The sequence below is a fragment of the Nematostella vectensis genome, chromosome 11 (assembly GCF_932526225.1).
Source record: "Nematostella vectensis chromosome 11, jaNemVect1.1, whole genome shotgun sequence".
Classification (NCBI taxonomy): domain Eukaryota; kingdom Metazoa; phylum Cnidaria; class Anthozoa; order Actiniaria; family Edwardsiidae; genus Nematostella; species Nematostella vectensis.
Window position 1 is genome coordinate 6107014 of NC_064044.1, and position 22856 is coordinate 6129869.

The 22856-nt window shown below is 39.7% G+C and overlaps 1 protein-coding gene across 1 annotated transcript; it reads left to right on the top strand.

Annotated features, from left to right (window-relative positions):
• The first annotated feature begins 1923 nt into the window (after positions 1-1923).
• LOC5503276 (adhesion G-protein coupled receptor V1) lies at positions 1924-19658 on the top strand. The gene is made up of 18 exons (XM_048734281.1): positions 1924-1950; positions 3093-3198; positions 3347-3579; positions 4077-4182; positions 4319-4554; positions 5569-5671; positions 6306-6538; positions 6765-6870; positions 8945-9192; positions 9394-9499; positions 10515-10738; positions 12329-12434; positions 14212-14447; positions 14560-14668; positions 15250-15491; positions 16485-16520; positions 17103-17208; positions 19448-19658. Exons 3-18 carry the CDS (start codon positions 3357-3359, stop codon positions 19476-19478), a joined length of 2451 nt encoding a protein of 816 aa, XP_048590238.1. The 5' UTR covers positions 1924-1950; positions 3093-3198; positions 3347-3356; the 3' UTR covers positions 19479-19658.
• The last annotated feature ends 3198 nt before the right edge of the window (positions 19659-22856 follow it).

Genomic DNA, 22856 nt, shown 5'->3' on the forward strand with positions numbered 1-22856 from the left:
TTCTTTTTGAATCTTTTACCTTTAGTAGCATATTGTATGGTATTCAATAACCATTCATTTGCTCTTTGTCTCAGGCTAAGCACAAACAACGGCACAGCATTCTCTCCCGTCGACTATACTGCAATGTCTGACAATAGTGTAACGTTTTTGGCCAACGAACAATCTAAGCTAGTAAACATAACCATCAATGTTGACCAGACAGTTGAAAATGATGAAGATTTCAAGGCCCTCCTGTCTCACACTAACGCAGACCAAGTTGCCCTTGGCCTACTAAATACGACGACAATCACAATTGGCAACGATGATCAAGGTGACTGGAGTAAACTAATCTTTTGATTTATTTTGACTAACAGACATTTTGTTAAAAGACTTTGTACTATAAAGAGAAAATTGTTATAATAAAAATTTGAGCTTGCTAAAGATTTTTGATGTCTTATGCCAAAAATGTATATTGCTGCCTTTGGAATTGGTATGGAATTTTACCAAAGAAAGTGTCCCCGTCATAATACTATATGTCTATTTAAGTACAACTCTTGGGTAACAACAATTGTTCTATTGTGTTTTAAAGACTGTAACTGATGTCTTCCTTTAAAACTTGGTCCATGATAGTCTTTGTTTTCATTGATCCACAGCAACTTTCAGCTTTGCGTCCTCATCGTTTTCAGTTGAGGAAGATACGGGTTATGTTACAGTGAACATCACAAAGACTGGGACATCTGACATTTCTCTTGATGTGAAGTAAGTAGAATAGAATTGGTTTGTGTGATTGATTGAATTCTGCGAAAAGTATTGGCAATCAAAATATTGTCTTTGCACTCCTTCTTTTCTGAATCTTTTACCTTTAGTAGCTTATTGTGTTGTATTCAATAACCATTCATTTGCTCTTTGTCTCAGGCTAAGCACAAACAACGGCACAGCATTCTCTCCCCTCGACTATACTGCAATGTCTGACAATAGTGTAACGTTTTTGGCCAACGAACAATCTAAGCTAGTAAACATAACCATCAATGTTGACCAGACAGTTGAAAATGATGAAGATTTCAAGGCCCTCCTGTCTCACACTAACGCAGACCAAGTTGCCCTTGGCTTACTAAATACGACGACAATCACAATTGGCAACGATGATCAAGGTGACTGGAGTAAACTAATCTTTTGATTTATTTTGACTAACAGACATTTTGTTAAAAGACTTTGTACTATAAAGAGAAAATTGTTATAATAAAAATTTGGGCTTGCTAAAGATTTTGGATGTCTTATGCCAAATATGTATATTGCTGCCTTAGGAATTGGAATGGAAATTTACCAAAGAAAGTGTTTCCGTTATAATACAATATGTCTTTTTAAGTACAACTAATGGGTAACAACAATTGTTCTATTGGGGTTTAAAGCATTTAACTGTTGTCTTCCTTTAAAACTTGGTCCATGATGGTTTTTGTTTTTATTGACCCACAGCAACTTTCAGCTTTGCGTCCTCATCGTATTCAGTTGATGAAGATACGGGTTATGTTACAGTGAACATCACAAAGACTGGGACCTCTGACATTTCTCTTGATGTGAAGTAAGTAGAATAGAATTGGTTTGTGTGATTGATTGAATTCTGCGAAAAGTATTGGCAATCAAAATATTGTCTTTGCACTCCTTCTTTTCTGAATCTTTTACCTTCAGTAGCATATTGTATGGTATTCAATAACCATTCATTTGCTCTTTGTCTCAGGCTAAGCACAAACAACGGCACAGCATTCTCTCCCGTCGACTATACTGCAATGTCTGACAATAGTGTAACGTTTTTGGCCAACGAACAATCTAAGCTAGTAAACATAACCATCAATGTTGACCAGACAGTTGAAAATGATGAAGATTTCAAGGCCCTCCTGTCTCACACTAACGCAGACCAAGTTGCCCTTGGCTTACTAAATACGACGACAATCACAATTGGCAACGATGATCAAGGTGACTGGAGTAAACTAATCTTTTGATTTATTTTGACTAACAGACATTTTGTTAAAAGACTTTGTACTATAAAGAGAAAATTGTTATAATAAAAATTTGGGCTTGCTAATGATTTTGGATGTCTTATGCCAAATATGTATATTGCTGCCTTAGGAATTGGAATAGAAATTTACCAAAGAAATTGTTCCCGTTATAATACAATATGTCTATTTAAGTACAACTAATGGGTAACAACAATTGTTCTATTGGGGTTTAAAGCATGTAACTGTTGTCTTCCTTTAAAACTTGGTCCATGATGGTTTTTGTTTTCATTGACCAACAGCAACTTTCAGCTTTGCGTCCTCATCGTATTCAGTTGAGGAAGATACGGGTTATGTTACAGTGAACATCACAAAGACTGGGACCTCTGACATTTCTCTTGATGTGAAGTAAGTAGAATAGAATTGGTTTGTGTGATTGATTGAATTCTGCGAAAAGTATTGGCAATCAAAATATTGTCTTTGCACTCCTTCTTTTCTGAATCTTTTACCTTCAGTAGCCTATTGTATGGTATTTAATAACCATTCATTTGCTCTTTGTCTCAGGCTAAGCACAAACAACGGAACAGCATTCTCTCCCGTCGACTATACTGCGATGTCTGACAATGGTGTAACGTTTTTGGCCAACGAACAATCTAAGCTAGTAAACATAACCATCAATGTTGACAAGACAGTTGAAAATAATGAAGATTTCAAGGCCCTCCTTTCTCACACTAACGCAGACCAAGTTGCCCTTGGCCTACTAAATACGACGACAATCACAATTGGCAACGATGATCAAGGTGACTGGAGAAAACTAATATTTTGATTTATTTTGACTAACAGACATTTTGTGGAAAGACTTTGTACTATAAAAGGAAAATTGTCATAATAAAAATTTGGGCTTGCTAAAGATTTTGGATGTCTTATGCCAAAAATGTATATTGCTGCCTTCGGAATTGCTTTGGATATTGACCAAAGAAAGTGTTCCCGTTAAAATACTTTATGTCTATTAAAGTACAACTCTCGGGTAACAGCAATTTTTCTATTGGGGTTGAAAGACTGTAACCGTTGTCTTCCTTTTAAACTTGGTCCATGATTGTTTTTGATTTCATTGATCCACAGCAATTTTCAGCTTCGCGTCCTCATCGTATTCAGTTGAGGAAGATACGGGTTATGTTACTTTGAACATCACAAAGACGGGGAGCTCTGATATTCCTCTAAATGTGATGTGAGTACAATAGAATTGGTTTGTGTAATTGATTGTATTTTTTCGAAAAATGGCAATCTAAATATTTTATCTGTACTCCTTCTTTCCTCAATCTTTTCAGTAGCCTTTTGTATGGTAATTCATCTTTCCATTTTTTTGCTTTTTTTAGACTCGGTACCATGGACGGGATTGCAGCTTCTGGTAGCGACTACACTGAAATTGCTAATGTCACGATAACTTTCGCTACTAACAAGGCTTCTCAACTTATGAACATCACCATTGGAGTTGACAGCAGTGTTGAAAACGACGAAACGTTCCAAGCTTTACTCTACAACAATAACCCATCTCAAGTACTCCTTGGCACCTCATCGACGACTGTTATTATTACGAATGATGATAAAGGTGCATCATTTTTTTCTGTTTTGTTTTTTTAATGGCTTACGAATAGAATGATTATTCGAATGGAGGTGAAGGCCAATCTCGAGTAGCAATGAAGCTAGAGCCTATAAATGTCTAGCCTTTCAGACAGGTACAAGCTGGTTTAAACAATTGTGTAACCAGGGGCGGATATAGCTTCTTGCCAAGGGGGTTTGACCTAAACATTTTCGTCATTATTTTACCTTTTATTTTGGAATGACACAATTACAACAATAAAAAATGCAGCCCAAGGTAGGGGGGGTTAAACGCCCTAACCCCCCCCCCCCCCCCCGTAGATCAGCTACTGGTGACCATGAGCATACATTATCTGAAAAAAGGGCACAAACAATCATTTGCTCAACATCAAACCAACTAGTCTACTTGGGATACTGGCTCTAAAGCTTCTTTTTACTTCTAAAGTGTGTTTTAGTCTGTCTAAAAATCACTTATTGTTGTGCTTATCTACCCGATTTTCTTTAAAGCAATCTTCTCCTTTGCTGCTGCGTCATACTCTGTGGTTGAGGACACGGGTTATGTGACAGTAACAATCAACAAAACAGGGCTAACTGACGTTGATTTATCTGTATTGTAAGTATTCATATCAAGAATTATATCAGTCTGTATTCGATTGATATTATCAATTGCTTGTTTAGACTCGGTGTTTCATTTATTGTTTCATCTATTGGCTCGTTTATACGAACTTTTTTTATATTCAATCAACCAGACTAAACACCGAGGACGGGACAGCTGTTTCACCAGTTGATTTCACTGCGCTCGTCAATGGCACGGTTAACTTCCCTGCAAATGAGCCTTCCTTGTCAGTTAATATCAGCATAATTGTAGACAACAAAGTTGAGAACAACGAGACGTTTAAAGCTCTTATTTCCTCCAACAATCCATCTCAAGTTGCAATTGGTTTAACCTCGTCTACAGACTTAACCATCCAGAACGATGATATGGGTGAGTGACCATTTAACGATTGCTTGCAGTGCGCTTTATTTGGTTATTAAATACAGGGTATCATAAAAGGGTTACCGGTACTGTAAAAGGAAGTTCCAACACTATCATCTAGGCTAGATTTATTCACTCATCCAACCCTCCTTCCTCCTTCATTTCCTCACTTACTCACGCATTCACTCACTCACTCCACCACTCACTCACTCACTCACTCACCCATCCACTCACTCACTCGCTCGCTCGCCCGCACGCCCGCCCGCCCACATACTCACTCACTCATTTAATCAATCACTCACTCATTCGCTCACCCACCAACCCACCCACTCACCAACCGAGCCACCCACTCACTTTATCAAACACTCACTCACTCACTCATTCACTCACTCCACTTACCCATTCACTCCCTCCACTTACTTCCTCTCTCACCTGTCTCACTCAAGTCACTAATTCACCTTGCCTCACTTTCGTATTATTTATTTACTTACATATTGGTATAAATTTTTTTAATAATAATATAATACTTATAATGATCGTTTATTAACCACTTGGCAGTATACACTGAATTACAGTTGTGGTCAGAAACACTCTCACAGTATTGACATCGCACAGTGCCAAGTTTGTTGTACCTATTTGTGTGCCCTTTGGGCATTTGAGTGCGCTGCGGCCCTGATCTAAGGGAGTATCCATGGCTTTTGGTACTCTACTTGGAATAACATCACTGAGGGGTTTGATACCCTTAGCCTTAGTAACAAACGCAGTCGATATAGTCTCTCGACGGTTGCGCGCACAGCTACAGGCTACGTTGTATTCATGGGATGGAAAAATGATTCTTGGGGCTCTTTTTTGGATTGTTTTACAATAAGCATGGGATTGTTTCCAATAAGCAGTAGTCTACAGTTGTCATTTATTACTGTGATTTATTCCATGCATTTATACCATTGATAATAAGATTTCAATGAGTCCAGTTCCGCTTCCTTAAGGAACTTATTTTTAATATTCTCGATGCGCTACTTTTAGGATCCGTGAGCTTCAACCAAACACTCTTCGTCGTCAACGAGGGTGATTCCGCACTGCTTGTATTCACTTGTAGCGGCAACAACGAGATCGACTTTAACTTTAGGTAAGGAAGCAACAGTGTCGTCATTAAACACGAGGTTTCGCTATAAAAGGGAAAGCTCCTCCCACCCCCGGGCTCATAATTTGCAATTATAATCAAAACACTGCAATGCTAGCAGTCACAAATTATAAGCCTCCTGTAAAATTGCTTTTCTCTGAGCCTCAGTCGACTGGAATAAAACTATTTTTGCACAGGTAACAAGACAGTTGTGTCCAGAGTAGCGTTAAATTAGTTATTTGCTGTCCACTCTCGTTTTCGGTGCAAAATTTTAAATTTTGCGCTATCCATAATCTAGCGCACCTCCATAAATTATTATCGCGCTGTGATGAAAATGCCCGTATTTAAGAGCGCATACAGCTAGGTATAGCATTATTTTACGATAGATAAAAACGTTTTTAGATGGACAACTCTAGGAATGATATTTATTTCGGTTTAGAATATTAAAGTTGAATGTAGCGCTCAAAGCAATTGTCCTGACATGTTCACTCATTGACGGCTGATTGATAACTTTTTGCTTTTGAGCCCGGGGGTTGAAGGAGCTTTCCCTTTTATAGCGGAACCTTGTGTTTAACAATTTGATGCGACAACTTGCTCAAGCTCTTTGGCATTTTTTAACTATTCCATTTCCGTGTCTTAGACTTAGCAGTACACCAGGCACTGCAACGGTCGCAGATTACACACTCGCAAACGACACGTCCTTAACGTGTGCTCCTGGCGTCACCACTACGACCTTCAGCGTCCCTACAGTCCAAGATGTCATGGCGGAGACCACGGAGTCGTTCATTGTCAGCATCAGCGCCAATGCTGGCGAACCTTTTAACTTCATCGACCGCGTGGCAACTGTCAGCATCATAGACACCGTTGATAAAGGTGAATACGCTGAAGTGATACCCTTTGTGTTTTTTCTCAAGCTCCGTGCAAACAGCGTTGGGGTGACTTGCCTAAAGAACCACTATCGCGTGCCATTTATAACCTCCACATATCGCAGAATAATATTTTATTATGTCTCGTTACTATTTCAATTTTTTTTATTATTTTTTGATAACCTAAATTTTCCCTGGTTTCGTGTTTTCACATTCTGATATTCACTCCCCAGTAAATATCACTATCAGCGCCTCAACGTACGCCACAAATGAGGGAGCAGGACCCGTCACCGTCGTAATTGAGAAAACAGACAACGCAGAGATTAATATTTCTGCCAGGTCAGTGAACGAGTCATTCGTTGTTCATTAAGCGAGTGAATAAGTTATTCGTTGGCAAGAGTGGAAATGAATAAGTTACTAGCTAGTATATGTGAGTGAACGAGTTATTCGGTGTACATTAAGCGAGTGAATAAGTTATTCGCTGGCAAGAGTGGGAATGAATAAGTTACTAGCTAGAATATGTAAGTGAACGAGTCATTCGTTGTTCATTAAGCGAGTGAATAAGTTATTCGCTGGCAAGAGTGGGAATGAATAAGTTACTAGCTAGTATATGTGAGTGAACGAGTTATTCGGTGTACATTAAGCGAGTGAATAAGTTATTCGCTGGCAAGAGTGGGAATGAATAAGTTACTAGCTAGTATATGTGAGTGAACGAGTTATTCGGTGTACATTAAGCGAGTGAATAAGTTATTCGTTGGCAAGAGTGGGAATGAATAAGTTACTAGCTAGTATATGTGAGTGAACGAGTTCTTTGGTGTACATTAAGCGAGTGAATAAGTTATTCGCTGGCAAGAGTGGGAATGAATAAGTTACTAGCTAGTATATGTGAGTGAACGAGTCATTCGTTGTTCATTAAGCGAGTGAATAAGTTATTCGCTGGCAAGAGTGGGAATGAATAAGTTACTAGCTAGTATATGTGAGTGAACGAGTTATTCGGTGTACATTAAGCGGGTGAATAAGTTATTCGCTGGCAAGAGTGGGAATGAATAAGTTACTAGCTAGTATATGTGAGTGAACGAGTTATTCGTTGTTCATTAAGCGAGTGAATAAGTTATTCGCTGGCAAGAGTGGGAATGAATAAGTTACTAGCTAGTATATGTGAGTGAACGAGTTATTCGGTGTACATTAAGCGAGTTAATAAGTTATTCGCTGGCAAGAGTGGGAATGAATAATTTACTAGCTAGAATATGTGAGTGAACGAGTCATTCGTTGTTCATTAAGCGAGTGAATAAGTTATTCGCTGGCAAGAGTGGGAATGAATAAGTTACTAGCTAGTATAGTTGAGTGAACGAGTTATTCGGTGTACATTAAGCGAGTGAATAAGTTATTCGCTGGCAAGAGTGGGAATGAATAAGTTACTAGCTAGAATATATTAGTTAACGAGTTATTCGTTGTTCATTAAGCGAGTGAATAAGTTATTCGCTGGCAAGAGTGGGAATGAATAAGATACTAGCTAGTATATGTGAGTGAACGAGTTATTCGTTGTTCATTCAGCGAGTGAATAGGTTATTCGCTGGCAAGAGTGGGAATAAATAAGTTACTAGCTAGTATATGTGAGTGAACGAGTTATTCGGTTTACATTAAGCGAGTGAATAAGTTATTCGCTGGCAAGAGTGGGAATGAATAAGTTGCTAGCTAGTATATGTGAGTGAACGAGTTATTCGTTGTTCATTAAGCGAGTGAATAAGTTATTCGCTGGCAAGAGTGGGAATGAATAAGTTACTAGCTGGTATATGTGAGTGAACGAGTCATTCGTTGTTCATTAAGCAAGTGAATAAGTTATTCGCCGGCAAGAGTGGGAATGAATAAGTTACTAGCTAGTATATGTGAGTGAACGAGTAACTTGTGCATGAGTGAATGAATTACTCGCGTGTGAGTGAGCGAATACACGAGCAACAACAACAACAACCGGTCAAATGCTATTTTGGCGGGAAAATGGCTAATATTTAATCCCGATTTACAGCCCAGGTTCACAAATAACGGAAAAAATAATTTCAGATTCTCAAACCACTACAAAAAGCCGTTTTGTAAGAAAATAATTGTCTCAATCAGAGAACCTAAAATTAGCCGGTTCTAGCGTCAGCTGTTGTTAAAACATACACTATTAAGGTCCGTACAATTCTGAAAATAGAAAATTGATAACCATCTCCAAGATCTAGGGCAAACGCCAGTCGGTTCATGTGTTGTTGCAAATACAAATTCATGGAAATAAAGATGAAACAATCGACAAGATTTATTTGAATTCATTTGACTTTGGAACGGCACACGAGAACGGCTTTTGCCCCTGAGGTCTTAGAGATCGGTATGATCGTTAGAATTGTCTGCTTACATTAGTTTGGATATACCCTTGCAGGCTGTTCTCAAGTGACATAACTGCCATATCGTCCCCCGGATCGCCCTATCAGGACTACGCGAACTTTTCGAAGAGTTTCATCTTTGCGCCCAATGAGATCCGCAAGGAATTCACGATCAGTATCATCACTGATGAATACCTCGAGTTTGATGAGACCTTCAAACTAACGCTGGTATCTCAAATTCCTGCCAAAGCCATGGTCCAGCCTAACTCAAACTCTGTAGTCACTATAAGGAACGACGACGCAGGTGTGTGTGATTTTAGAATCTCGCAAAACATTACTATAACGATAATAAACAACGTATCAGCCGTCTTCTTAACTGGTCAATTGGTGTCGAACTCAGGACCCCCCTCCCCCTTCCTCTGCACACGCGCCAGTCGCCGTTGTTGTTGTCGTTGTTGTTTTTGTTATTTTTAACGCTTCTGTGTCGGTTTATCTCCTTTTCCAGTTACTTTTGAGCTGGTTGAAAACGGAGTGGTACTCCTCTCAAATGAGACTTCGGTCCGTTTCACTGTGCTATTAACTGGGAAGTCGCTGATTCCTGTAAACTTCACGTAAGTATTGAGGAACAATACCTTCTACATTGAGTTATTCTCATATTTCTTTTTTCAGAGAATATTTGCTACAAAAGTTGTTAGCTCAAGGCGTCATCGCCATGATATTTTTGTAAAGAAAAAAGCAGCATTTGACCAATAATTAACTGCACAAGATGGCACTTGGCACTTATTATAAATCCATATAATAAATCTGTATAAGGGCTAAATTTTAAAACAATAACTCGCCAAAGGCGAAGTGAATAGCGGTTGATAAAGCGTCGAGGGGTCTATCCACCACTATTCGCTGAGCCTGAGGAGAATAATTGTGTTAGTATATATTTGGCGGGGACTGAACTAGACACATTTTGCTGTAATTTTTTTTTACCGAATTTCCAACTTTGTTTACCTTTAATTAATGGTCGCGCGAAACGGGGTATCGCTTTTGAAAATTGTTGATATTCGTATCTTTTTGAAGATTTTGCTCGCTCTGAACATTGAGGGCACCAACAAATCCATTCTGGTTTTTAAGACTACGAATTTTAATCAACATTATTTTATAGACTAATTTAGTCCCGTTTGACACGTTGTTTTCACTTCTTTTGATTATGATAAATTATGCAGGCCTAAACTATGAGTAACATGTCGTTTTCCTTCGTATTTATTGGGGGTGTGCTGCTTTTGTTTATCGCAAATAAGATTTCAACAAACTTTCGCGCGCGATGCAAAATCATTTCGGCGGGAAATTGTCAAAACACAGGAGCTTGAAGCCGATTTTCTGTAAAGGACAATGAATCTAAATCAATTTTAGCAAAAATGCCCTTTTAATGTGAAGCTCGATAATTTCGGGTGCTAAAAGTAAGTTTTTTATGGTAATTTCACAAATCGACTAATTATTCCGAGCTTTAGCGGTGAATACCTTACCATTATTCCGGGATGGCGAACCAATCAGAGCGCGTGTTTTTATGAAGTTCACGCCAAGTATATACTATATACTATTAATTTTTTATTTAGCTATTTATTTATTTTTTGACAGTGTGTACACTTCTAATGTACCGTCGCTAACCCCACGCATAAAGAGAGATACGTGGAGTATCCCGCCTTCAGTGAACGGAACTACAACTTTTAATGTGGAGCTTAACGTCATTCAAGAACTGGCGATCTCTGATAGATTCTTTGTGCTTCTTGAAACTGATCAGGCCTTCGTGTCTGTCCGGGGCAACAAAAAATTGGTTGTTGCCGTTGCAAAGGATAAACATGGTAAAGATGAAACTCTAAACTGTGCAGTGTACAGTATTCTCAAGGGGGGAGGTAACTCCGTTGAATGGAAGCGTTTAAATTTCCCGTTTCCTCTATTTCGTTGGCCTGAAAACGTCTTTCCTGTAAACATAAGACAGGTTGCAGCAACCTTGCATTGTATATCAAGCATATAGTATCCTATATATGCCGATTATAACGTTTTTTTAAGGATTTTGCCCTAGAAATTTGTGCCTGTTGTTCTTATATCAGCGGAAAAGATAGTGAATCTTTTTCTTATTTCTATGTTATAGTCACTTGACCAAAAGCTTGTACTTTCTTTGACTAACTCTTCTTTGCGAAGAGGAAGGATTTATAAGATGATTTTTTTAAGAAAGTAGAATCATAGTATCGATTCATTCAGAGCGTACCCGATAAAACTGCTGAATGCTTGAAAAAATACACATGTCGTTGGTCCGCGTAACGTTGCATTGTTTATGGCAAAACTTTTACATTAGTAGATCAAAATAAGAGAATAGCCAAGAAATATTTAATTCAACGAATCGTTATATTCATTGATCATGTTATCACATTTGACATGCAAATCGTTATGTACCAAACTAACCCGAACATCTTCCATCTGAACAGGGTAGCCTACTAGTTGGCGCTTTCCCGTGTTTTGGGCGCCATCTTGGATTTTTGGCAGTGCGCCAAAATATAGGCTATAAAGGCTACATAAGTTTTTTAAGAAAACACTATTAAGTCTTTGTATTCGCTTTATTTTAGAAAAATCAAGCGAATTGAAATTTCAAACTCAATAAGATTTGATCCAAGCTGTTATGAGCTAAACACACAAAAAAAGCTTTGGTGGTTAGTGTATTTTTAAGCTTTGTGTTGATATTCTCTGTGCTTTCACTAGGTATGACTCAAGTGGGAAAACAGAATTACCTTGCTCGATTTCCTGCGTTCACACTTTGTTTTACTCAAATTTTAAAACAGTATTATCTTCATGCTAGATTTATCTGCGTTCACACTTTGTTTGACACAAGTGTGAAAGCAGTATTATCTTAATTTCCTGCGTTCACACTTTGTTTAACACAAGCGTGAAAAAAGTATTACAGCTTTATTTACTGTGTTCACACTTTGTTTTACTCAAGTGCGAAAGCAGTATTATCTTCATGCTCGATTTTCTGCGTTCACTATTTGTTTGACACAAGTGTGAAAGCAATGTTAATTTATCCTCAATTTCTCTGCGTCCACACATAATCCACAATTTAGGCTCGGTACTCGTTCAAAATATGCTGAGCAAGGGCAAGAAATTGATTCGCAAAGACAGTTTAAATTATTGTTAAAAATCACCAAACTAGTTGCTGATTTCAGTATCCTATGCAGTATAAAGAAAACACAAGTTTGGTTCTAAATCTAAACGTGGATCAAACTGATAATCGACTGACGATACCTGGCAGAGCCGACTACTAAAATTTCTATAAATATTACCGACAATAAGTTATATTTTCATAGCATAGCATAAATTTGATATCATAAGCTTAATATTGTATAGTATACGTAATGTTATGATACTAAGTTCTTTCTCTATCTTTGATTATTCTTCAGCTACTATTGGATTCTCGAGTGGGTCTTACTTTGTCAAAGAAGACCAGGGTTACGTTACCATCTGCCTGAGAAAAAATGGCGTTATCAATAGAGATGTCATTGTTAAGTAAGTACAATCACTTGGCGCTAGGGATTCTTTGTTAACGATACAATGGATCATCCGCAAGTTGTGAAAAGAAAAACAAAACGCATTATTGATTAGACGAGTGGCGTGTCTACAGAAAAACGCAGGTCCAGACCATTAAATCAAGAGAACAAATCGTGGCCCATGTCCCATGATGTCGTCCTTGAAAGCTATTTTAAGATTGCGCGAGCTTGTCAATGATAGCATACATATATGGTTCGTCGCGCTATATTTGGTTATGGGCACCTCGCGAGCTAGTACGTTTTCACAACAAACTTTTTTCCCTCTACACTTCTTTACTTCGTTCGCTACCTGTTTTTTCATTCCTTTTAGCTGCTCTTCATAGCTCATGATCACAATGCTCTATTCGTAGGATGGTGTCCTGGGGGTCGTTTCTCAAAACTCCCGGTAATTACCGGGAGAGTTTTCGGGATACCTTTCCGGGCGAGGAAGAGCGTTTCTCAAAGCTAGCTGTAGCGTCCCGGTTGTTTGCGGGTTTCCGATAAGCAAATTATAATTTTCAGAGTTGATGAATCGATTGGCTAAATAATTATTGAATATCAATAAAAATCGTAGACTTGTCGATGTCTGTAGACAACTGGTACCCCAAACATCGCCACGATAAAAAGACAAAGAACAAGTAGATAAAGTATCATTTTGTAGCAAAACTTCCAATACCTTCGCAAAGTTGTTTACATCTTTTTCGGCGCACGTTGACAGCTAAATGTCAAATCACTTGACAGAAAAGAAACCTGATTGACTGGTAGGGAATTCCATAAAATGATGTTAGCCGTGATTGGCTCACTTCTTATAGGGTAGTGGAATGGTTTCCTCAAGTGATGGAAACTCACTAAACTCGACACAATTTGAAAATGGCGAGATTTAATCGGAAAAAAGCACCAAATTGGATATTTCAACTTGGCTAATTCAAGATGAATGGTTGATCTATAAATTCAGCTGAAAATATTAAGGAAAAACTTCATATCAATTTTCAATAAATATATATATCATATCAATAAAAGTAATTCCAGGTAAGTTAACGGGCGAGTTACCGAGATTTTATCCGGGCCCGAAAAAAGCGGGCGTTTTGAGAAACACCCGAAGTGTTTATCGGGGGCTTATCGGGTGACTTTCCGGGTTTCCGAGTTTATCGGCGTTTTGAGAAACTACCCCCTGGTATCTGTTAAGTAATCTTATGTTAAGTTATCTAAATGTTATAAATAATTGAACGAGAAGAAGTCAGGGAGACGGCAAATTTGGAGTTCATTCAAGATGCATTTGGCAGACTCCTAAAAAGTTCTTTTTCTCTTCAATTCGGTGAGAAAGAATCATAGGCATTCTCAGAGTCTATGTTTTGTATTTTAATACAAGGTCTTTATTTTTCTTTGATTTGCGTTATTTTTAGATGAATGGCCTTCAAGTCTTTATGCAAATGTTCAGAAATCATGTCATTCAAAAAACTTACATCATGGTCTCTTGATCATCTCAAAATGGTATACTCAGCTCTGATAAAAGGTCTTTTAAGATGAAATCTTAAAAGATCCATCTAAAAACTTGTTCTATCCGAATTTATATTGATCGACAAATTTGTGAACCGTCAAATATTTTCAGCGGTTACCATCTCAGTACACATTAAAATGGTGGGCCCCGCCCCCTTTGGAACCGCCCCTGCGTGAGACGGGCTCCCCCTTTATAAGCTGTTGTGTCGCCCTATAATAATCATAATCATCACCTGTAGTATGCCCTTGTCTTGACCCAGGTTGAATACAGCAGACAGGGATGCTACGAGCGGAGCAGATTATGTGCCGGTCGTGAACAAAACTGTTACATTCTTTGCCATACTTGAAACCTATTGTTTCAATGTAACTATTAACGATGATAACATAACGGAAGCAGATGAGAAATTCTACGTCGAGCTAAGCAAGGATCCCAGTGATCCTGATGTTGTGCTAAACAACCAAAGAACGACAGTTACAATCACCAATGACGACCAAGGTGACAATTTAAAATTACATTCAGAAATACATTTTATGCTGTCTTTTTGTTTGGTTGTTGTTTATTTTGGTGACTACTTACAAATTCTTAACCTTCTTTTTCTGCATCACAGTTCTTGTGGCCCTTAAGTCTCCATACAAGAAAAAGGCTAAGGAAGGAGATTTAGTAGAATTCACTGCGTATGTTGTCAGTGGTGATCACGCTGCTCCTCTCATCGTAAAGTAAGTCAAATTCGTAAACATTTATCATACCTATATTATCGTTTGAACCTGTTCTACCCTCAACTCACCTGACCGCATTTCACTGATGGCACTGATTTCCGCTTAACTCGAGCACTTTCTGAGGGTTCTAGCGACATCTGAAATGATGCTTATTTGACCTAACTTCACCTCACCCCGCCCCACCTTGCTCTACTTCACCTCACTCCACCTCACCCCGCCCACCTTGCTTCACCTCACCTCACTCCACCTTAACCCCACCTCGCATCGCATAGCCATGCCTCGTGAACCCATAGTACCTAACGTCCTCTCACCAAATCCCACCCCGCTTCGCCTGACCTAACTTTAAGTCACCCCGCCCCACCTTGCTTTACCTCACCCCACCTCGCCTAGCTTCACCTCACCTCACCCCACCTCGCTTCGCATTGTCGTGCCTCATGAACTCATAAACGTCCTCTCACCGAGTCTCACTGCGCCTTTCTGAATCTCCTCTAACCAATAGCTACTCTTAACCTCTCAACCTTACAAGAACGTAAAATGTAAAATGACACCACCATAATCTGTTATTGTACGTTTCCTTTTAGCTTAACCACAAATCGAGATGATACTAGCACTACCTCTGACTCCCTTGATGTGGAATTTCCGCAAACTATTACTATCCCTGCAAATGCAAGCAGCGTGACCTTCGTGGTGAAGATCAAAGACGATGCATTGGTAGAGAGTGACGAGATTGTCACTGTCACGCTAGTCAGTGGGGATCTGTCACGCGTGACTTTGCATCGCAATGACACTGCTACTATAAATATCGATGACGAGGCCGATAGAGGTACGCAAATACAGAATTGCGAAAAAGCTTGTTCAAAAATGTTATCTACTACGCGCGTTAACATGGCAACCCATACAAAGTATTGATAAAATTAGTCAATTATTAGCGTGCGAGAATTAAAGCTTTGGTTTACACGCACATCATAACTAGGAGGATTCTGTTTTGCTCTGAAGTATTTCTTTGCCTTGTGGGTTGGCTAGTGAAGTTCGTGTACGTATCGACATGACGGAAAAACACAGAAATGCGCAATTCGAGATAGCTAAAGAAGACACGATTTCTTACAATAGCCATTGGTTCCTTGTATTCCGGAATGATTTTCAAAACACAAATAACGTGAGGCCGAAATGCACATACCCAGATTTTGGCTTTTAATTTTTTTTTATCCTTGATCATCCTTGCGCTATGTATGGGCTCAGGGACGAAAAGCTCAAATTTCAATGGCACTTAACGAAAAGTCGCATCAATTTAAAAAAGTCGCATTTGATATTTTGTTTGATATTACTCACCAAGTATTACAAGAAGTTTTCCACCTTATTCGATGTGAAATGGGCTTATTTGACGCGTCATGTCATGTTTTTCCGTCATGTCGCACGTATCACACATCCGCATGGATTGTAAATGGTTTATCTCACTTATAGAGCACGCTGTTGAAGAATGGTATTAAGAAAGCTGCATTTTTGGTCTCGGGCTGTTAAAACGCGAGACAACGTTTTGTAAAACGTAGCGTTTAACATTTCTATTGCGGCTGAAAGGAATAAAGGTTTCTTATTTCTCCTATTGACCCTTGCCTTAGTCCTTTGCACCTGCGCTAAACCTTCCCATGGCTCATTGCGCCCATTAGTCTCGATTTTCGCGGAAGTGATATTTTTCTACTTGTTTTTACTGGCTTGAGACGCCTGGGTACGGCGATTTCCCGTGAAGTGATGGTATAATTGAAAGCGAGTCTGCCATGGTATTAGATGTTTTTCTAACACTTCTCGTAATATTTCTCAGTTGCAGATAAGAACAAGAAAGAAAAAGATAAGCAAGGTATGTGTGAATTAAAGAAACTCTGTCAACCACTATGCTGTATGGCTTTTGTGGCTCACGTAGGCTCAGACAGACAAACTTGTCCATAGCAGACATGGCAGATACGTAGTATTGCTCGATTGTTAGGCTTCGCACCCTCGCCCCAGCGCTCCTCGGCCTTTGCGCGCCCCACTGAATTCCCAATATACGAAAGTAAAACATTTTTTAATAACCCCAAATGAGAGCCGGCTAGCAGATTGGACAGCTGTATAGAAGAAAATTGAATTATTTCTTTAGGAATTTTTATCAACCTTATTTCAATGTATTTTGGAAATGGTGGGTTGCTTTAAGAGATGTGGGTGATGGGGGCTATTTCGTGTTGGATTTAAGTCCATGACTGAAAACATTTTTGTTTTATATTACCGTTTTCGCAGCTCCAACGAGTCCAATCATTGCGAGCGATGAAATTTGTTTTATAAACCATCCTAAATACATGCTATTTTAAGTACTGCAGATATTTATGTGTTTGAATTAATACATCGTTCATGACCATATTACATCAATCATACCAATAATCTTAACCCTTTTTCTGTTTTTGACCAGATATTGTGATAAGAGACCAGTTCCTGATAATTCTCATCGTAGCTGTTTTGATTGCTCTTCTTATATTAATTGGTGTGATCATCCTCTGTTGTTTGATCAAGATAAAGTAAGTACTCAAACATCTAATAGGGGTCTTTTTTCAATGGAACGACGTTTATGTTATGACCTTTGACATACTTTGTACTTTGATTGCGAGGAAGGGGGATTAAAAGAGGGAGGAAAGAGGGGTGCAGTGTGTTAGTGCATGGCTTACTGTAAAGAGGGACCCTAGGGTAACACTTGTGTAGTTCGGTGCTGATGCATGGCTCACTGTTCTGGTGGTCCCTAAGTACAGCTTTTGTGATGCAGTGTGTTATTGCATGACTCACTGTGCAGGTGGTCCCTAGGTATAGCATGTGTGGTGCAGTGTGTTAGTGCATGGCTCACTGTGCAGGTGGTCCCTAGGTACAGCTTGTGTGGTGTAGTGTGTTGGTGCATGGCTCACTGTGCAGGTGGTCCCTATGTACAGCTTGTGTGGTGCAGTGTGTTGGTGCATGTCTCACTGTGCAGGTGGTCCCTAGGTATAGCTTGTGTGGTGCAGTGTGTTAGTACATGGCTCACTGTGCAGGTGGTCCCTAGGTATAGCTAGTGCAGTGCAGTGTGTCAGTGCATGACTCACTGTGCAACTGGTCCCTAGGTACAGCTTGTTTGGTGCAGTGTGTTAGTGCGTGACTCACTGTGCATAGGTGGTCCCTAGGTACAGCTTTTGTGGTATAGTATGTTAGTGCATGGCTCACTGTGCAGGTGGTCCCTAGGTATAGCTTTTGTGGTATAGTATGTTAGTGCATGGCTCACTGTGCAGGTGGTCCCTAGGTACAGCTTGTGTGGTGCAGTGTGTTAGTGCCTGGCTCACTGTGCAGGTGGTTCTTAGGTACAGCTTGTGTGGTGCAGTGTGTTAGTGCATGGCTCACTGTGCAGATGGTCCCTTGGTACAGCTTTTGTGGTACAGTGTATTAGTTCATGTTTCACTGTTGCAGGTAGTCCCTAGGTACAGCTTTTGTGGTGCAGTGTGTAAGTGCATGGCTCACTGTGCAGTAGCCTGCATGCAGCCGGAAGTTCTATTATTACCGTCTGCAAATTACCAACAGAAAGCTTGTTTAGACCCCCCGCGCACTCACCGCCGGAGTGAAGCGATTTCTGATTGGCTATCGTCTGGTTCAAATGTAACGAGCCACGCGATTGGTTAATAGCTCCATGTACCCTGCATATATAATTTTTCGAATGTTATGAGAGTTTGACAGCGACAGCGAAGGTGCGAGGCCTGCAAACCAATATGGCAATTCCTTCTTGTAATTTGTGCCTCACGGATGTAGCTAATAGCGACCAAAGATTTGTCATAGGGGGTAAAGGGAAGTTCGATATAGCTTTTGAGCTGAAAAGTCTCTCTTCCACAAGAGTAAGCGAGTATATTTGCCGTTTGCGCTTTAGGAAACTTAAGCGACAAAGACAATTGCTTCAAGAACTGAAAACTATCGAAGACCTCTTTCAAAATAAATATAGCGATCATCAGAACACCGAACAAGAAACTTATAAGACACCAACAAAATCACAGGGAAAGTAATCAAAGTACTCACTTCTACTCCTGTGCGCAATGGTCCAACAACCGAAATGGCCAGTCAGCCCTGTAAATCCAGCTCTGGCTGCAACTCCAGCTCCTGTTGCAACTACAGCTCCTGCTACAAATGCAAATCCTCCGAATCCTCGAAACCCACATGTGGCTGTAACTGTTCACGTTAATTGGCCCTCGTTGGACAAAGAGAGAAAAATTCCAGAAGACCTCGAATCATTAGGCAAGATGCTCGTCCGCGGAACGTATACTCGCTTACTCTTGTGGAAAAAAGCTTTTCAGCTCAAAGGCTATATCGAACTTCCCTTTCACCCCGATGACAAATCTTTGGTCGCTATTAGCTACATCCGTGAGGCACAAATTACACGAAGGAATTGCCATATATTGGTTAGCACGCTTCGCGCTTTCGCTGTCAAACTCACGTGCGAAATCATAACATTCGAAAAATTATATATGCAGGGTACATGGAGCTATTGACAAATCGCGTGGCTCGTTACATTTGAACCAGACGACAGCCAATCAGAAATCGCTTCACTCCGGCGGTTGGTGCGCGGGAGGTCTAAACATGCTTTCTGTCGGTGATTCGCAGACGGTAATAATGGAACTATTTCCGGCTGCACGCAGGCTAACTGTGCAGGTGGTCCCTATGCAAAACTTGCATGGACTCAATATTTCCACTTCTACTTAAACAGTTCCTAAGATTGCCTAACATTTAATTTTCCATCTCACTTTTTTGCAGAGGTGTGAAGAAATACGCGCCCAATCCCTAATAAAGAATAAAAAGACGCTCAAATCTACCTGAATTGCCGTCTATCAATTCATAGATGCATAGCAATAAGGACAGCTGGTCAAGAACTATATAAACATTTGCAGAAGCTTAGAAAACTCGCTAATCGTAAACATTTATTAATAAGATATGTCAGGAATATTTTATAAAACCCTTTACAGTAGAAATGTGTAGTGATTTTTTTTCAGTAACTTCAATAGAAATCTTTACGACCGCTTGCGACGCTACCGATGACGTCACACATCACGTGACTCTCTTTGAACTACATTATATCTTCTAAGATTGGTTGTCTGTCAATATTTCTACCATGATATATCGAATTTGTCTATGTAGTCGTCGATGAAGTCAAACAACACGTGGCCATTCTGTTTCACCCCCGCTTCACCTAACTACCCTCTTTCGTTACATTCAGAAGACGTTTCAATCATGAGATATTGTTGTTTTTGTTTTTCATGACGGCATCGATGTCACAGATCACGTGACCATTTTGTTGCATACTGTTTGACAGCGGAGGTGGTGTAGCAAAAAGTCGAATAAGCCTGGTATGTTGAAAGGGCACCAGGTGGATTTCAGTGATTTTTTCGATGGATTTGAGATCAATAATCGTATTTTAAGGCTATTCAGGGGTAAAGAGGCACTTTTAAGAAATTGACCAAGCTAGTTATTTGCGGAAACTCATCGTCATAAGGGTAGTGTTCGGTGGCCGTCGTTTTAATCGTAGTATACGTCTTATTATACTACGGCTTATTAGAGCAGTATACAAGGGAGAGTGGGTAATACGAGGTTTGGATAATTGTGATTCGTTCGAAGATAGCTGATTTAAAACTAGCTTCGTGATTGGTGGAATTGTTGCTGGTATCAAAAGTAAATTGTTAACTTGCTCAGAACGTTTTGATTGGAGCAAACGTACGTATTAAACAGAGCATCATGATTGGTGCAATTGAGCTTCAGCGGGATTCCCTTCTGCCATGACGAAGGTCAGCGGATTTTTGTGGTAATGTAACCATTCCCCTGTTGATAGCTTCAAAATAATCGCTTGCGCATTCTCTGTGCGTCCTGAAAGCCCCAATCTATCTAAATCTGCAATTCTTATCAACGTAAATCCTACAGAGTTCTTTAGAAGAAGAGTGGTTTTTAAAATTCCGTGCAACAAAATGTAATTATTTTAGTGTAATAGTCAAGCCAGAACAAAAGAGAACAAATGCATTACAGTGTATTACTAATTAATATACTATATAGAATTTCACGGGTTTTTGAAAACCACTCTATACTTATTTGTTTTTTTGCGTCTTTGATATCCCGGATGTAATTGGAATAACGAGTATCCATCGTAACGCATGATTCATTCGAAGAAAGCATGACACTGAAGTGAAGGTCACCCTCACGTACGTCATTATCCGAGATGGTCACGCTGAAGCACGTGATATTACGATCAACCAATAGCATTACTTGATGCTTGTCAAGTTTCTGGAGGTCGGAAGACAATGTCCTCTTAGGCGTTTTTGTTACACTTGGAAATGGGAAATCCATGCCAAAAAATGTCCTATGGAAGCCCTGAAGTCTGGGCTCCCCAGTCTCGTACCCAGACGCCGCGCGATGCATTATGAAGAGGTTGAATAAGCGCAAGGTGCATGGGGGTCAGGATGCGGTTTTGGGGTCGGAATTCGCTTGACGTCTGGTAGAATTCAGGAAATATCTTGCAAGTTTTACAAATATCTTGCAAGCAGCGTTTTGGTGACCGTTTTTTACTTTTTTGTGCACAAGTCCAAGGACCTACCTACAAATACTCGTTGTAAACCATTTAGTTTTCTTTTCGGTGGTTGCCCTATTCGCACATGATCTTAAGCCGAATTCCAAACTCCAGGAAAGAATATAGGCTATTTCTGCAGTTATATACCATGTGCACATGGATTTTCACAAGCAAGAAATACAGCATGGATAGGTCTTTCTTCGTCTGTGAAAATTTCGTCCGCCATCTTGGATCTGTAATCTGTCAGTCGTTTTTTTTTTTTTCCGTCTCCGCTTCAGGGTTCCTGTGGATGTCCCCGCAACAGCAAATAACGACTGAATACGAGTTTGTGAGCTCCCCATTTCATGGGCTGATGAAGCTCGTGGAGGGTGATCAACATCGTGCGAACAAGCCCGAGTGTCCGGCCCTTTTATCGTTTATGAAGTATATACCGAGAAGCAATATAAAGAGGACCTGATACAAATACTTTAAAATTTTCATCTTCGGGGCTCTGTCTCTTTTCTGTAACCGAATTGATTCCAAAATTTTTAACACTGCTATTCTGGGTCTGTAAGACCTGGAATTGATTTGTTTGGCTTTGGGGTGAAAAGTTTGACATTGGGGAGACGCGTGTTGACTGGCCCTCTCCTCGTAAATAAGCCAGCTCAGTTTGAGAAAAGACGCGGGGAGACTGGGTCGAATCGATCGAATCGGACCAAATGAACGATTTTTACGGATAGATTTACTTCGCTCAGTCAGCTAATTTGGTCGACTTCCGCTCGCAAAACACAGACGAAAACACGCGACAACAATTAACTTTGGTACCACAGGTAAAAACAAAATGATATTCATCCACGAAATTCAAGTAATAATTTTGCTAAACATCTGAGAACAATATTAATTTTATTTTACGGCCAAAAAATTGAAACGGCACTTCTACCGATGCATTTTATACTCCGATTCGGAGTTCGCCGATAAACTTTTACAGTATTTGAGTGAAGGGATGAATCAGGGTATTCAGAAAATCGCTCCGTAGAGATACATTTTGCGCCTAATTCATCCCTAATTGCCCCCTATACGAAGTGCAATGAAGTCCTCACGTGTGGCAATGAATAATTTCACTATATCTTTTAAAGCTGTTTTGTAGAAAGGATTTTTCTCCAAGACTGTAATACAAACCTCTCTTGTGAAATTGCTCTTTTGGTCCGAAAGAGAATAGTCCCTCACGGCATTTCTTACACTCTGAACTGGCTTATCTCTCTACGGATCTCCCAGAATGCTTTGCAATTTTTAATGGCAGCAAGATGGCTTTAAAAGCCTTCAATGAGTGGACATTGTGTTTTGAGGCCATGGAAATGGAGGATCAGAATAAAGGTATCAATTTGTGTATTGATCTGTTTGCTAATCTCTTTTCTCATGTGTGGAATTATGCGCGTTTTGTTGAAGGGTTGGTCTTTATCAAATAAAGAAGACAAAGGGGTCTGTCTGGAGAGTACTGCAGGTAAGTGGCACAGATTTTATTGGACTATGCTGCATTATTACATTTTTATCGAAGTACTTCTTAATTCATTCATAATCATTTTTGCCGCAAACAAAAACAAAAGTGCACTGCCTACGAAGGCCACAAAGACA

Excerpts from the sequence above, each read along its gene's own strand:
- LOC5503276 (XM_048734281.1), top strand. The coding sequence starts at position 3,357 with ATGGACGGGATTGCAGCTTCTGGTAGCGACTACACTGAAATTGCTAAT. Across the intron at positions 4,555-5,568 it reads CATCCAGAACGATGATATGG|GATCCGTGAGCTTCAACCAA; the intron begins GTGAGTGACCAT and ends CGCTACTTTTAG. Across the intron at positions 9,500-10,514 it reads CTGATTCCTGTAAACTTCAC|TGTGTACACTTCTAATGTAC; the intron begins GTAAGTATTGAG and ends ATTTTTTGACAG.